Consider the following 17,095-nt stretch of genomic DNA (forward strand, 5'->3'; position numbering starts at 1 on the left):
TATATATATGTATTTTTTTAAGAAAATGTTTTATATTTTGCTATAACTAACCTACCGTACACCACAAAAAATAACTAGCCTATTTTTTTTTTAAAGGAAAAAGTAACTAGTCTATTGCGTTGTAAAATTTTATATATTCTAGCTCACATTTTGTTTCCACCTATCTCTTATTTTTGGTGATTCATTAAGGAGAGATCAAAATTGTCGATGAATTTTTTTTAGGATTAAAGGTCGAAGAATTTTTTTATGGAGATTAAGACCAAAAGTTTGAATATTTATAGGGACCAAAAACATATTTAACTATAATTAAAAATATTAAAAAAATAAATACATTACAAAAAAATGTGTGTGTCTATATGTATATTAAAAAAAAAAACATGTCCTTTTATGTCATTTTATACTTATCAGCCACTTCAACAGCTAATTTTACCAAACACATTATTTTTAATAAGCAAGTTTTTCAGCTATCAATCATCAGCTATCAGCTAACTTATAGCTTATTTTTACCGAACAAAGCCATAAGCAATGACTTTTCAAGGCCTAACATATATACTCAGATAAGCTTGAAAGAAGAAAACAAAACACTTATATCATGTCAAAATCAAGATCAATTTTATGCAAAATAAACCGATCATGATAAAACAACTTGCTGCCAAACAATTTCAGCAATGGAAACTAGCAAGTAAAGCATCACAAATATAATTTCTCCATACAAGGCTTCATGTTATGGATCTAAACACTTTATGAGCTATACATATGCATCCTGAATGAACCATTGCAAATTTATAGACCCAATATTCAATATTCTAATGTATTCTATCGATTTGAATGATTTTGTTTTTGTCAAAAAAAAAAAAAAAGTATATGATGATACAATCAATAGTAAAATTCCACAAAAAACAAAATTAGGAAAACTCCTGGATTCACCTTATAACCTTATGCAAATTTACGATTTGCAATTCAAATAAGTCACGTGATTAAATGCAAGCACAAATAATATTGTCCAATAGCACATCTCAAATTCTCGATGAACCGTTCATAGTAATCGGGGCAAAAAAAAATATAATAATAAAAATTATAAACCCAAATCGATTGATTACCACTGAACAAATTTCATAAACAGAAATTAGGGTTCATACCAAAAATTAAATTAAATTGAAAACTCAATTAATCCCAATAAATCAAACCGCTCTGATACCACTTGTTGGAAATTTAGGTTTTTAATAATAAAAATAGATTTCATAAAACATGTTCAACAATTATGAATCAATAGCGGAAGTAAATAAAATATTGAACATGATTATGATTGTATCTACGACATGTTTGATTTATCAAAGATATTAAGAACTAGGGTATAAGGAATACCTGGATAAAATTTCATGGCAACCCTCTCAACAACAACGGTAAAGAGAGAAGGTGATCTGAAACAAACAACAAGGGTTAGCGGCGGCTGATTTGATTCTTCCTTAACTGGTACATTTATGCCTCAAGTACTCTTCAGATGGGGAGAAGAGAGAGTTTTGTCGTGTACGGTACCAGAGCCTCTTTTATATTAGATGGCCATTAGGGTTTCCCTTATTCCGTTAATGGGTCATCCGGACATCCACTGATTGAGTCCATATCAACTAATTAAATATTTAATTAATTATCCAATTAGAAATCTAATAGCCTTATTACTTAATTTGATCACTAATCAACTAATGCTCACAATTGATAAATAGCTAATATAATTATTGTTACGATATTTGTCCACATAATAATATGGAATATAATAAATAATAAAATATTCCAACATAGATTGGACAATTAATTTATTGAACTTGATTTATGAAATAAATGAGCTAAGTTTAGAATAATAATTAAACTTTTTCCTTTGGTATAAAAAATTAAACTTATTTACTCCCTCACAAGATATTTCATTCTAACTAAAAATATTTGTCTCACACATATGTGATTTTAAAATATCAATGAATGCTTAATGTTTATTTTCTATTATATCTCTTATTATTTATTGAATAACTAATGGAAAAACAACATGAAAAATGATTTTTGAAACCAAAATTTTGTTGCGAAATATGTGAAAGATCTTAGTTAAGATAAATATATATATATATATATATATATATATATATATATATATATATATGAAAAAGATAGTGATAAACACGTATATATATGTATTTCGATGTTTAAATAACACAACTTAACTCCGTAAAAAAAATATATATAACAGAACGTGAAAAATATAAATAACATATATATTTGACAAATAGAAAATGGTAGGAGGAAAAAGCCGATCATTGGAGGGGAATGAATGAATGCTTATCATGGGGGCGTCGTGCGTGTTTGTCGTATAAATATCATGTATATTAGCCACCTTGGCATGATGTGATTGTGACGTGCTAGTATCCGTTAATGTTAAGTTTTGTGTCTTTCACTTGCTCTTAATTATTAAGTATAGATTATAGTATGTCATTGAAAAAACTGTTTGATTATAAGCAAAATGGTATATTAGTAATGAGCAATATAACAGTTAGCGCATGAGGTGCCAAATGTTAAGCAAGAGAAGCACGAGAATTAAAAAACTAAACCAATTACAATAACAAATTAAAAATGAGATGCAACGAATCAATCATAATAAGCAACCAGCTATAAACAAATAGTAGGCTACATTTCAATCATTGGCTTGATTTAATTTTTGTCTTTAAGCATCACGATTTGGGATTTTGATCTTCCACTTTTTAGATGAACAATTTTGGTCTTCATAGTATGTATATTCTCAATTGTATTTTTGAGGTTCCGCTCAATTTTGATATTGACAACACACATGTTGACAACTTTTGTCAAAGTGGGGACAATGTTGAGTTGGAATTTAATCAAATTAATAAAATAATTTTGAGGAGGACCAAATGCAAAGGAATGGTGACAGTACAAAGCATGTTCCTATGCTTCTTGTCAAGTATTATGGATTGATTCATAATTACTCAAGGAACTGGAGATTGAAGTTAAGAAATCTATCAAACTGCAAATTGAAGCAAGTTTGTGATAAATTAAGCTACAAACTCTATGTTGCATGATGGGAGCAAGCACATAGAGGCAAGGTTCCCTTTTCTAAGAGACCAAGTGAACAATGAAAGGCTCTAGGTGGTGCATTCTCCAATTGTATTATAACTTAAAGATGTTTTAACCAAATGATAAAAAAACTGACAGTTTTTTCATTCTTAGGAATGATTTGGTAGTAATTCAATTCAATGAGTAAATTGTGATGGATAAATGGTCAAATTAAGGGGTCATGTTAAATTATAATAATTCAACCATGTTACTTCGTGAGTTATTAACTTGTGTGGCAAGTAAATGTCTTAGCTTCTTTTTTTCGACGTTATCTAAGCTTTGTTTTAGCTATAAATAACATTGTGTATGTGTAAGATGAATGATAATCAATATCATTCGAATAAAGTTTTTCAATTTCTCTTCTCACTTTTCATCTCACAACTCATCTTTTTCTTCTCTTTCTTAGAGTGAAAGTAACCACTTTGCACTAACAAGTATGTACACATAAAAAAAATGTCGCCATATATATACTCATCGATCCAAATTGCTCATTTGCTAAGTGAATGATCAAAATTGTCAAATCGTAACACTTCAGAGGTTGAAAACCCAATTAAACCTCGATCATTTAAGTAAACTTCCTTCATTTTAAAAGATCATTAAAAATACAAAAGTGATCTCATTAATAATAGATGGTAACTTTTTTTGGTTGAAGAAAATAGGTCATAACTAAAACAGGGGACTCTTTCTCATTCTAACTAAAATAAAAATAAAAAAAAAAAGAGAGGAGAAATACAGTATTTTTTAAAATTAAGGTAAATAGTATCTACCAAAAGAAATTCAGGTAAATATCAACAAAATGTCCTAAATGTGCATATTAAAGAATCAAAGTAAAGTCTACGTTTGATAGGTACATTTTATAATATGTACAGGAAGGGGTTCAAACCTTTGACATCTCACTTATTCTTTTTAAAAAGTAAATTTTTATTCACTAAACTACTTGACAAAAAAAATCAAAATGTAAAATATTATTTTAAATTGTGTATTCAATACTATATTTTAAAAATAAAAAATTTGTTACTTTCAGTACAATATTCCTATATTTACTTTTTTAACGTGTAAACATTTGATAGCAAGACACTTAGATTAAAACGATATATCCTATGTTTCAATCTCTCAAAAAATAATGCTCTAGGTTTCATTCAAGTTTCAGCTATCAAACTAGTTAATCGAAATAAAATTAATTAAAAAATATTAATTGAAATAAAAAATTGGAGGTTGTGTTTTGATCTCTTTTTTGTTTGTTTGACAAAAGCTGTAATTGCGTGATTAGCGTCTATAATTAGTTCTAGTATTAATTTTTTGAATGAATACTATCAATTAGTTATCGATGATTATACACGCAATGTGCATAGTCAATTAGTCGTTGGTATTTTAATCAGCGATTCCCAGCTAATCTGGATCTGGATCTTCATATACTTTTTTCTTTTAAATCTACATAAAGAGTCAAACATATACCAGTATACTGTTTTGTTAAAAAAATAATGGTAGAGTATTTTATTCTTTTTTTTTTTTTTGTTCAGTAAATTTTATGAGGGGGTGATGCTCAAGTTTAAGGTAGAAAAGACTATAAATCTCAAAGAACACTAAAAAAAAATTATATTTTTTTTCTTGTGGCAAAAGGTTATATAATCATTAGCCATTAAAATGGAATTGCGATGAATGATGGTTAAAGTGTAGAAGACCCCAATTCGGAGACAACACTTGAGTGACATTGCGGTGCCAATGTCACATAATATTAGACAATCACAACATGACAAATATTTTTTTTTCTCTCTTTCACAATGTGATAAGTGTTTTTTAAACTTCAAATTTAGATAAAAAATAAAGAATCAAATGAAATTTACAAGTTATGTAATTGCTTGCGAAATATAAACATCGTATGGTAAAGAAAATTTTTAGAAAATTACTGTCCCTGTTTCTTTTTTTTTGTCAGATAGTCTAATGGTTGGAGCTCGCACATTTTAAATCTGTTTCTAGCCTTATCATATTTAGTAAGTTTGTTAACTTTTTCTTAGAAATGATGATAGTCGATGCATTATTTCTTTGTCGCGGTTGTCTTTATTTACCCAACCTATCAGATGAAAAACTAAAATAAATAAGTGCTCGAAAAAGAAAAATAAAAATAAAAAAGAATTGTGGCTGCTGGGATTCGAGCCCAGGTCTCCACGGCCACAACGTGGAATTCTTACCACTAAACTACAGCCACATGATGTGGTTATTCACGCGTGTTATATTAATTATCTATTGAAATTCTGTGATATGATATGATATGCAGAGTTTTTTCCTACTTGCGTCGGAATTTAAACTTTCAACATGAAGACCTCTAAAATTAGATCAGATTCCAGAGCTATTACATTATATAACAAATTTTTTAAGGATAACATATTTAATTTTAAAAAACCAAGTTAAAATTTTGTTGATAAAAAAGATTGACATGCTTTGTTGATTGTTGTATAGTCCATGAGTTCTAACTCAACCAACAAAATTGTTAAAATTACTGAGTCAACCCGGGATTCGAACCCGACTTATTCAACTGTATGTGTGAGTTTTCGATCACTATTATCATTTCGTCCATCTATTGCCATTTAAGTCTAATTAATTTTTAAATAGGTAATTATTTTCACTGTTTCTTATATATTTTGACCGTCCCAAAATATAAGAACTTTTTTTTTCTTTTACAAATTGTTGTTCTTTTATATAAGATCTGCATTAGTATAATTTTAGCACAATACCCCCAATTAATTTACATATTTTAATTTTCTTACCCAAACTATTTCTTGAAAAGATAAAAAAAAAATCAGAAAATGTAAGGATGTTTGGATTTATACAAAATACCACTTTAATGCTTTTTACTAAACCAAATCAACTTATTTTCCTAATGTGAGTGACTTTGATAAAAAGCTCAATTGAAGGAGTATGTCGATACAAACAAAATATAAAATAATTTTTATAATTATAAGAAAAAAAGTGAAATGGTGCTTTCTTAAATTAATATCAGACCTCAGACTTTTATGTTTTCCAATCATGGAAAATATCCTACTAATAATTTCCAAGAGCCCGTTAAATCATTAAAATTACACTGATCGACATATTTATTTTGTATCGACAAATGTTAAATAGTTCGTACTTTTGTTGGGAGTAGAGATCGTGCGACGAGCACTCAACTTCTTTATCATTTTACTCCGTTAAAAGTTGTATCATCTCAACAATCAAGTCAACCTTATAACTCCTAAAGATCAACATACAAAGATTAGCTTCTACATCTACCAAACACCACAAAAAGGAACCATTCACTTCACAAACCCCTCCAAAAAAAAAGTGTGGTGTAGGAAAAACCAATAAGAAATACACTAGAGAAAGGAATAGAGGAGGGATACAAAAAAGGCAAACATGGTGATTAATCAACCCTTTCAAACATGAGCACTCAAGCCTTCATTCGATATGCTACCAGTGAACAGATTCTGAAGAAAGGAAGTACCATCTCCTCTCTGCCAGCACAGTGTGATAGAGTAAGGATGATGCTATGTTTAGCTGCTCAATGTAAGGATATAGCAGAAGATAATAAATGAAACTTCTTGTGGTTTAAGCCATCTGTTACTTGAAATGATCTTGCCGTATAATTGCTATTAAATTAAAGGGTGGCACATCCTCCTCTTTCTGTTTCCAGGATTCATTGTTGCCTTGGAAATACCATGATACTCTTGGAGACAATGGTGAATATAAATCTGTATGTGGAGAATAATAATCAGATAATGTATTAGTTTGTCCTTAATGTTGACTATATGACCCTTACCTAAATAATAGGACAAGATGTACAGTTCACAAAATTGAAAAGCATCTTAAGAAAAGTTCTTATCCACATACAAATATTTCAGAAAAGAATATTCACTCAAAGAGGGCTTGCTCAAGCATAAGATATTAATAATAAATTTCCTTTTTTTTTTGGTAATATTGTAAATGTGTCGTATTTGATAACGACCTATACAAGCAAAACTTAAGTTTTATGATAGATAGGTAAGACACAGCAAAAGAGACTAGAAGAAAACTTAAGAAGTTATTCATAGAGTAGTGAGTAACAACGTTCACATACTAGTACTACAGCTACTTTCTGATTCTACTTGCAGAAACGGTCTCCCCCTTCATGAAAGTAAAGCTACACACAACTAACCTTCCTCCTGGTTTAAAGATTTTCACAGCAATAATGAGACTATACTATTATGAGTACGTAGTTAATGAAATTATTTGGTAAATTTATTTGGAGACTGGAGAAATCTTGATATTTTCAAGGGATTTTCATGCGATACATTTATTACAAAATATTTTTGTATTTTTTGGCTTATCTTTGGTGTTCAGCTCAAGGTAATTTCAGGGGAATTTCTATTACTGATATCCAACTAAACTTAACTGCTTAATTGCATTTCAATTTTTAATCGACTATAGTTGGATATACTATGATTGTTTTTCTATGTAGGAGGCTTCCCACCATCTACCTAGTTTTTCTTTCCTTCTCTCTTTCTAAGGATATGTTCTTCAATTCTTCTTTAACCAAAAAAATAAAATACATTGACCTGTTCATAATATAGATTACCTCTAATTTAAACTTTTACAAGTACGTGTAACAGAAAAAGCACTATTCATGGAGGTCAGTTAAATATTTAAACAATAGAAGATGTTTGAATGAGTTTCTGAACCTCATGGGAGATTTGTGTAATTTACTAAAGGAGTCCAAAATAGTAAGGATGTAGTACAAGAGATTTTAAAAAATAATAAATTGCTCTCAGATTTTAACCCAAATGCTGCAATTAGACGGACCACAATGAAAGCGGAATTTCCAAAACAAAACAAAAAACGTATGTTTATGCCCAATGAGCCTGAAGCATGGACGACGAGAGAAGGCAACGATAGATTAGGGCAAGCCAAAGAAAGTGAGAGAACATAAAAAATAAAATAAAAAATGTGGCTGCTGGGATTCGAGCCCAGGTCTCCACGGCCACAACGTGGAATTCTTACCACTAAACTACAGCCACATGATTTGATAAATGAATGCAAGTTAAATTAATTATCATAAATTTTGATAAACCAATAACAAATTATTTCTGCATATGTCAGAAGATCCTCTAAAATGAGATCAGATTCCCTAAGTTTATTTCATTTATAATAAATTTAATTTTAAAAACTAAGTTAAATAGTTTTTAGAAAGGAAAAAAAAAACATATTTTGTTGAATGTTGTGGTCTAAATGAACATGCTTGACATACTCCCTTCGAAATGAAATATAAACAATTACCTTTTTGTTTATATTTTATTATGGGGAGTATAATATAACGAAGTGCGTTACAATTTGAATAATTTTTCAAGACTATTTAGTTCCCTTAAAAAGAGTATATTTAGTTTTTTTTAATAATATCTTGAGAGTATATTTGTTTTGTGACCAAGAAAAAAAAGAGTTTGTTTGTTTTTTAAAAGGCTAATTATTCCAGAGTTTAATAAGTATGTTCTGACAGGAGGTAAGTAAAGTTGACCAAGAATTTCACCCAGGAATCAAACTCAGGTTCTCCTGAATAATTCGTCATTTGGTAGACCTCATTAACCATTTGAGCTCAATTGAAGAATATCTTTAAATAAGAAGATAGGATAACATAAAATCAATTTTTATATTTGAAGAAAAGAACTAAATTGTTGCTTCCTCAAATTAATAGACCCGAGACTTTTATGTAGCCCCTACCAATAATTTCTACTCAAATATTCTGTTAGCTAAATTAGGCAGTAATATATTATGATAGCAGTAAATATAAATTAGTCAATTGTATAGTGTGTAGTTAATTGGCAGCTGTCATTCCCTTAATAGAGGAGGAATTATAGGGAGTCTTGTGTATATATGTAACGTTTCATTACTCTATAAAGATATATATGAAATTATTCTCTGAAACTTTTCTAATATGGTATCAGAGCCTCTTCACGATTGTTTGGGCCACCTGTTATCAGGTTTCCGTTATCGGGCCACCCGTCATTTATGTTCACGCTTCAGATGTGTAATCCTGAGCGTGAGGGGGTGTGTTAAGAGTCCCACATCGGTTAGGAGTTGGCCTGACAATTTGTTTATAAGTTGGGGCAATCCTCACCTCACAAGCCGATTTTGTGGGGTTGTGTTAGGCCCAACCACGATTTCTAAAAAGGTTATCTTGCTTACCATCCCACATCAAAGAAATTTTATATTTCTATGGATGTGACATTTCATGAAGATAATTTTTTTTATGTCGATTCTAGACTTCAGGGGGGAATGAAAATGAAGTGCAATATCATGATATTAGTTTATTTGACATTTCAAATGTAAAATTATCTTGTGAGGATCACTCTGCAGGAAGTGAGCCAATCTTAAATACGGACATTCCACTTTTAGATAATACAGTGTCTTCTGATCATATCCAACTAGCTCAATCTTCTCCAAAGGTTCAACATGACTCTTCAGAGGTATCTCTTTATCCTATCCTTGATAATACACATACAGATGAAGTTGATCCTGTTTTTAATTCTGAAACTGATCATGAAATTGATTCTGGTTTACATGAGACCACCATCACACCTAACACTGAGTCGACTATCGTCCAATATATTCTTCCACCCCGTTCTAATCGTGGTCAACCTCCTGTCAGATATGAACCAGACCCTCAATCCAAAGCTAAATACCTCATTAGTAATTATGTGTCAACTCACAAGTTATCTCAGTCATATGCATCATTTGTATCTCAATTATCCTCAATTTCTATTCCTAGTAATGTACAGGAAGCTTTGGCAGATCCTAGATGGACCGAAGCAATGGCTGAGGAGATGACAGCTTTAGAAAAGAACAACACTTGGGATCTTGTGACTTTACCAAGTGGGAAGAAACCAGTGGGGTGCAAATGGGTTTTTACAATAAAACACAAGGCTGATGGAAGTATTGAGAGGTATAAAGCTCGCCTAGTTGCTAAAGGTTACACTCAGTCTTATGGTGTAGATTATCAAGAGACGTTTGCGCCGGTAGTCAAGCTCAACACTGTGAGAATACTTTTGTCACTAGCAGCAAACCAAGATTGGCCTCTTCTACAATTTGATGTGAAAAATGCTTTCTTACATGGAGAAATTTTAGAAGAAATTTATATGGATTTTCCACCAGGTATGGTAGATTCCATGATAAATTCAAATGGAATGAAGGTTTGTAAATTAAAGAAGGCTTTGTATGGATTAAAACAATCCCCAAGAGCATGGTTTGGAAGGTTCACCAAGTCTATGAAGGCTTTTGGCTATAGAGCAAGTAACTATGATCATACCTTATTTTTGAAGAAAGGAGAAGGTAAAATTACAGCCTTAATTATCTATTTAGATGATATGATAGTTACAGGAAATGACCAAGATGAGATTTCTAGTTTGCAAAAATATCTTGCATCTGAATTTGAGATGAAACAACTTGGAAACCTCAAATATTTTTTGGGTATTGAAGTAGCTAGATCAAACCATGGTATTTTTCTATGTCAAAGAAAGTATACTATTGATTTATTATCTGAAACTGGGTTGCTTGGGTGTAAACCAGTTGATACCCCAATTGAACAAAATCATATGCTTTTTCAATGTTCAAATTCAGCTGGCATAGATAGAGGGAGGTACCAAAGGCTAGTGGGAAAATTAATTTATTTGTCTCATACACGTCCTGATATTACCTATGCAGTAAATGTTGTTAGTCAATTTATGCATGATCCACGCAAGCCTCATATGGATGTTGTTGAGAGGATTTTGAGATATTTGAAGTCTACTCCTGGAAAAGGAATTTTATTCTCAAATCATGGAAACTTAGAGGTTGAAGGGTACACCGATGCTGATTGGGCAGGGTCAAAAAATGATAGAAGGTCTACCTCTGGTTACTTTACGTTTGTAGGAGGAAATCTTGTAACCTGGAGGAGTAAAAAACAACCGGTGGTAGCAAGATCTAGTGCTGAAGCAGAGTTTAGAGGCATGGCACTTGGGGTATGTGAACTTTTGTGGGTACGAAATGTTTTGTCAGATATGGGTTTTAAACCAAAGGAAGCTATGAGGTTGTACTGTGATAATACATCAGCAATAGCAATTGCTCATAATCCTGTCCAACATGATAGAACAAAACATGTAGAGATTGATAGACATTTCATCAAAGAAAAGCTTGAAGCTGGAGTAATTTCCTTTCCCTTTGTAAGATCGGAACTGCAGTTAGCCGATGTTCTCACCAAAGGAGTGACAAGCAGAGTGTTTAACGAGTCATTATTCAAGTTGGGAATGTGTGATATCCATGCACCAATTTGAGTGGGGGTGTTAAGATAAGTCAAATATTCTGTTAGCTAAATTAGGCAGTAATATATTATGATAGCAGTAAATATAAATTAGTCAATTGTATAGTGTGTAGTTAATTGGCAGCTGTCATTCCCTTAATAGAGGAGGAATTATAGGGAGTCTTGTGTATATATGTAACGTTCCATTACTCTATAAAGATATATATGAAATTATTCTCTGAAACTTTTCTATAAAAATAGCGGATAGCTGATAGCTTTATAGCTTATAGCTGATAGCTTCTAGTTGATGACTGATAGCTTATAAGCTAATTGAAATGTTTGGTAAAATTAGCGGTTCAACTAGTTGATAAATGTAAAATGACGTAAAAGGGCATTTTTAATTCATAATAAAATTTATATCATTTAATATTTAAATATTTATAATTTGGTAATTTAATTTTTAGCTTATAGCTGATAGCTTCTAGTTGATGACTAATGACTGAAAGCTTATAAGCTAATTGAAATGTTTGGTAAAATTAGCGGTTCAACTAGTTGATAAATATAAAATGACTTAAAAGGGCTTTTTTAATTCATAATAAAATTTATATCATTTAATATTTAAATATTTATAATTTGGTAATTTAATTTTTTTAATTAATTATATCTTTGATATTAAACTATCAAATGTAACCAAAAAAAAAACAACTATCAAATCAAATTTTATTCAGTAACATTTATTTTATAGTTATTTTCATTTAAGTGTTTATACTTTGTTTTTGTTTGAGGAATGTATTATTATTATTATTATTATTATTATTATTATTATTATTATTATTATTATGTATTTTTTTTTTTTGTCAAAATTTTATATGTATTATTAACACTAGATTATATTTACATTGAATACTTACTTCACTTAATTACATTTACATATTTAAAAAACAAAGAATTATTTTACCTAGCAATAAGAGCATGCATGACCCTTTCTTAAAAAAATAACAGTATGTACCTGGAACCAAAATAAAAATAGTACGTGGCTTTTCGTAACAAAAACAATATGTACACTTTTTTTAAAGAAAAGAAATGTACATGTCCAGCACCTAACATTTATTCAAAAAAAATTGTCCAACAACTGACGTATTTAAATTACAATAAATTATAAAGGGTAAAAAAGAATTTTAGATAAAACAATAAGGGTAAAATTGGAAGAAAAAATTATAAGCTATAAGCTCAAACGCTACTTGGAATAGCATCTGAAAAATAGCTTATAAGCTCGTGAAATAAGTTATAAGCTCGTGGTGAAAAAACATTACCAAACAGAGCTTTTTTGGTCAAACGAGCTTATAAGCTATTCGCTATAAGCTCATTTTTCGGTCTTACCAAAAAGACCCTAAATCATTAAAATTACATCGATCAACATATTTATGACAAATGGTATTTAGTTGGTATTTTTGTTGGGTGTAGAGATTGAACCCTCAACTTTCTTATCATTCCATTTGATAATAGTTATCCCACCCCAACAATCTTATAACTCCTAAATATCAACGTACATGGAGTAGCATTTTTGTATTTTTTTGGCATATAGTTCCACATGTCCCTTTTTTTTGGCTTATCTTTTGTGTTGAACTGAATGTAATTTCAGGGGAATTTCTATTACTGATATACAAGGGAACTTGACTGCTTGATTAATTGCATTTCTCAGCCACTGTAGTTGGATATACTCTGAATGTTTTTCTATGTAGGAGGCTTCCCACCATCTACCTAGTTTTTCTTTCCTTCTCTCATTATTCAAATCTTCTTTGACCAGAAAGAGAAAATATATTGACTTGTCCTAAGCTTCGTAAAACTTACTGGCTACAGAAAAACCCCATCCAGTTCCAGATAGAGTTTCATAAAATAGAACGATAGATTACCTCTTATTTAATCTTTCCCAAACACAGAGTCATCGACGTGCAAATATCTGTATGAGCCCATGGGAGTGAAAAAAACACTTCGTGGAGGTTGGTAAAAAACTTAAAACAAAAGAATATGTTTGTATCTATAATTGACTTAAAAAAATACTATTCGTGGGAGGTTTATGTAGTTTACTTATGAGTGTAAATTGTAAGGGTGTAGTACCAAAGATGGTAAAAAAGCATAATTCTGCAGCAATTCTTTCCCTTTATTGGCACATATAATTATAAGGAGCTTATATCATCCAAGTTTTTACAATACATTTCAGTGCTTGAGGTATTACCTGGATTGACTGGAGGGTCTGGCTCTCTTGTACCATGCAATAGAAATGTTCCAGATAAAATAGTTATGAAACCACATAGCTCTGACACAATACTGCCTATACTTTGTCCAGAATAGTCCTACAGACAGGAGTTCAAAAAATAATTAAACCATAAAACCTCTCCTTTGATGAACAAATTTCCATATTATGATTATGTAAAACACCAACCTTAAACATAATTGCACTGGCTAATATTGTAAAAGCTGTGAACAATGCATAATAGATTGGAGAAACAACTGCTGTGTTAAAGTTATCCAATGCCTGCAACCGCGCAAGAGTTGATCACAACAGAAGCTATATTGAAGATCAAATAACATGAAAATTATGAAAAATACAAATATAGAAACAAAATCTAGTAAATGAAAATCAATCAAGGAAGTGGCTTCAGCTCATATATTTAGAACAAAACTTCAATGGACACATGTTATGAAAAGAATTGCAATGAAAACAAAATACAGGCATGATAATATAGTTATTAGTTAGTAACCAAAAAAGAAAATGGACATGAAAAATGATTTCCCGTATAATACATAATTGAATGATATACAGAATAAGAAATCACCACAAAAGCTAGATAGTTTTCTATAATGGAAAGATAAACCAAAAATGTTATTCCAAATGATCCGGAATAGCAAGCAGAAAGATTTTATTCATACTCAACCGCCGAGTGAAAAAATAAATGTTTCTTTTGCAGTCTTAACTCTTAAGTACAGTATTGACTATTTAATACGAGTAATAGTTTTGTTCCAAATTGAGGATTACTATACCACAATCAACATGGTTTCTATAATTGATTAGAAAGAAACTATATATTTGGCCCATGAAATAAGTAACCTACACTATTGTTTACTGAGACTCGAAAAACGGAAGAAAAATAAGAAAGAAGAGGACAACTTGATTTAGGGCTTTCTATATTGGACTAATATTATTAAAAAAAAAAATAATCAATCTAGACAATATTATGTACCGGTACCTATCGTTTACAATCAGTCTACTTTCTTATGTTAAAATTGCAAACAACGGCGAAGGAATAGATAACTAAAGCTCACTTAAAAAAAGTTGTTGTACTGGTCCTAGAAATCAGTAAATTCTTGGTTGGAGGATTAGATATTATACAATATTTCATCAATGCATCATAGCAAAAAAAAAAAACAGTAAGAATGAGGATTTTTCACATCAAGATTTCATAAGTAGTCTGCATACATGAATGTGTATATCTTCCCTTAATGACGAAATTAAAATAATAGTTTTAAACAATAATGCAAAGTTCACATAGTTTTCAGTAATTAGAAGTTTCATTACAGTAAAATTTAATGCTAAAATTATGTTATGTTAACAATGAAATAAGTGATACTGACCATATTAAGGTAATTGAGTTGGATAATGATACATGTGATAGCAACCATTGTAAAAACCCATGTCTGAAAATAGAAAATCTGGTTTGCACCTTCTAATGTAAGTTTGATTGCAATGCCAATCGCTTTCACACTCATAACCTGCAGTTTTATCGGAAATACAAAACAAATGGTTGGGTTTGGTATATAATTTAGTCGACTATTAGACGATAGAGCATACAAGAATATTGAAACAAAGATAACTAGGTAGAATCACTTACAGTCAAAGACCCAACTATAGAGCAAATTCCAATATAAACCAAAATATTAGATTGGCCATAGCGAGGAGCACAATACAAAACCAAGAACAATGTTATGGCAATAGCAGAGGTCGTGTACATGAGAAATGCTGTAGGCCAAAAAAAGAAAGCAATAATCAGGAAAATTACATGAATCGTATAGGCTCGGGCATTATGGCACAATAGAAGAATACCTGGTTGAATGGCCAATTTCCATATCTGTTGTACAGAACTAAGCGACATCTCTTGCGGTGCATGCAGTACAATAATAGTAGATCCTAGAATGCATATAAGACAACCCAGCATGCCCATTTTCTGTAGCTTTTCCTTCAAGAGGAAATGTGCCAAGACAGCACTAGCCAATTCCACAGAAATTGTTAGCTCAGTGAGTGATTAAAAAAGCTAATTTGGTAAAAAAGTAAACACTGAAACTGAATCCTTAATTAGAAGGATTCAAAAGATACACAAATGCGTCAGTGTAAATTGTAAACTAGTTTTACACCGACATTTTACACTGACATCCAATAAAATCATTCCACTTTTGTAAGTGCCTTTTAAAATTAGTAGTTTTACACTGATAGAATTAGAAATGAAAGTTTACCTAACAATAATACTCAAAGCACCTAATGGAGTGACAAGCACAGCAGGGGCGTACATGTATGCTACAAAATTAGCTATCTCTCCAACAATCACTGTTACAAAATCACCAAGTAAAATAATTGAAAACAAAGAAGAAGAAAAAAAAGTTGAAAATTGAAAAGACAAGTACAAAGGTACATACTAGTAACCATTCCGACCCACCAGAGAGGTTGAAGCAAATAGCCATAGCCACCAACACCTGAAAATTAGAATGCAAAAAAACAACCATGAACATTCTAAAAAATTGAATTATTTATTAAAAAGAAGAAAGATAAAGATACTTACTAGCAGAAGGGCCGTTGACTCTGGCAAGTTGAAGACCCTTTTTCTTGATGATGAAACTGGAGCCAATGAAAGCACTGGAAATGAGTGCTAAGAGGAAACCAGTCAAATTGGTGGAGCTCATGTCCTCAAACAAGGATGATGATTGAAGTCATGAGAGAGATAAGTTGAAATGGAACCCTAGATTATGATTATGATTATGATTATGTACGGATGGAAGAAGCAGAGCACAAACACAAGGTCTTCTTCTGATGATGATGAACACAACAAACAACTAATAGTAAGCTTCTATTTTCTTTTTTATTTTTATTTTTTGTTGCCTTTTTTGTTAAAGTTTGGCGCTTTTGTCTCTCTGTCTTGTCTGTATGTTGTGTCTACGTGGTTTTTGTGTGTTCGTAAGTGCGTGTGCTCATTATTTCAGACTCAGACCGCTGCCCGGGCGTTCCCATTTTAGTCGGAGAATTGCTGTTGACACATTGCATAATGTTGAGGCACACGAGTAAAATACGTTTTTGCCCCCTTGGCAATTAACTGCCGATGAATTTGAAACCGGCTGCAGTTAACTGCCGAGGAAAACCTCGGCAGGAAAACAGTTATGCAGACAGTGGATTCTGCATATTTATAATGCATTTCCAAGCTATTTTTTGGCCAGTTTTTAACTATAATTAAACCAGAGCATTTCCAAAGACAATATAAATCATACAACATTGAAACTCGGTCATAACCAAGAAAAATACAATATCTTTTACAGTTGTCCGTAATTAAATCAAACTGACATTTGGTTCAAATTACACAAACGTTTGAAATTCATCAAAACGTTACAAAGTGTCCATAATTAAACAACTCATTACACATCATTAAATTAAATCCCTACTTA

The 17,095-nt window shown here is 31.0% G+C and overlaps 1 protein-coding gene and 2 non-coding genes across 3 annotated transcripts; all 3 read right to left on the minus strand.

The window, feature by feature from the left end:
- Positions 1 to 5,245: 5,245 nt before the first annotated feature.
- On the minus strand, positions 5,246 to 5,317 carry TRNAH-GUG (transfer RNA histidin (anticodon GUG)). Its single transcript has one exon. It is a non-coding gene; the product is annotated as a tRNA-His (tRNA).
- A 921-nt stretch (positions 5,318 to 6,238) lies between these two features.
- On the minus strand, positions 6,239 to 16,593 carry LOC11406579 (probable magnesium transporter NIPA6). Its single transcript, XM_003630340.4, has 9 exons — positions 16,222 to 16,593; positions 16,079 to 16,135; positions 15,899 to 15,989; positions 15,492 to 15,652; positions 15,280 to 15,407; positions 15,023 to 15,160; positions 13,833 to 13,925; positions 13,626 to 13,743; positions 6,239 to 6,836 (listed from the first exon to the last, which is right to left on the minus strand). Exons 1-9 carry the CDS (start codon positions 16,340 to 16,342, stop codon positions 6,706 to 6,708), a joined length of 1,038 nt encoding a protein of 345 aa, XP_003630388.1. The 5' UTR covers positions 16,343 to 16,593; the 3' UTR covers positions 6,239 to 6,705.
- TRNAH-GUG (transfer RNA histidin (anticodon GUG)) lies at positions 8,067 to 8,138 on the minus strand. Its single transcript has one exon. It is a non-coding gene; the product is annotated as a tRNA-His (tRNA).
- Positions 16,594 to 17,095: the final 502 nt, after the last annotated feature.

The sequence above is a fragment of the Medicago truncatula genome, chromosome 8, assembly GCF_003473485.1.
Source record: "Medicago truncatula cultivar Jemalong A17 chromosome 8, MtrunA17r5.0-ANR, whole genome shotgun sequence".
Classification (NCBI taxonomy): domain Eukaryota; kingdom Viridiplantae; phylum Streptophyta; class Magnoliopsida; order Fabales; family Fabaceae; genus Medicago; species Medicago truncatula.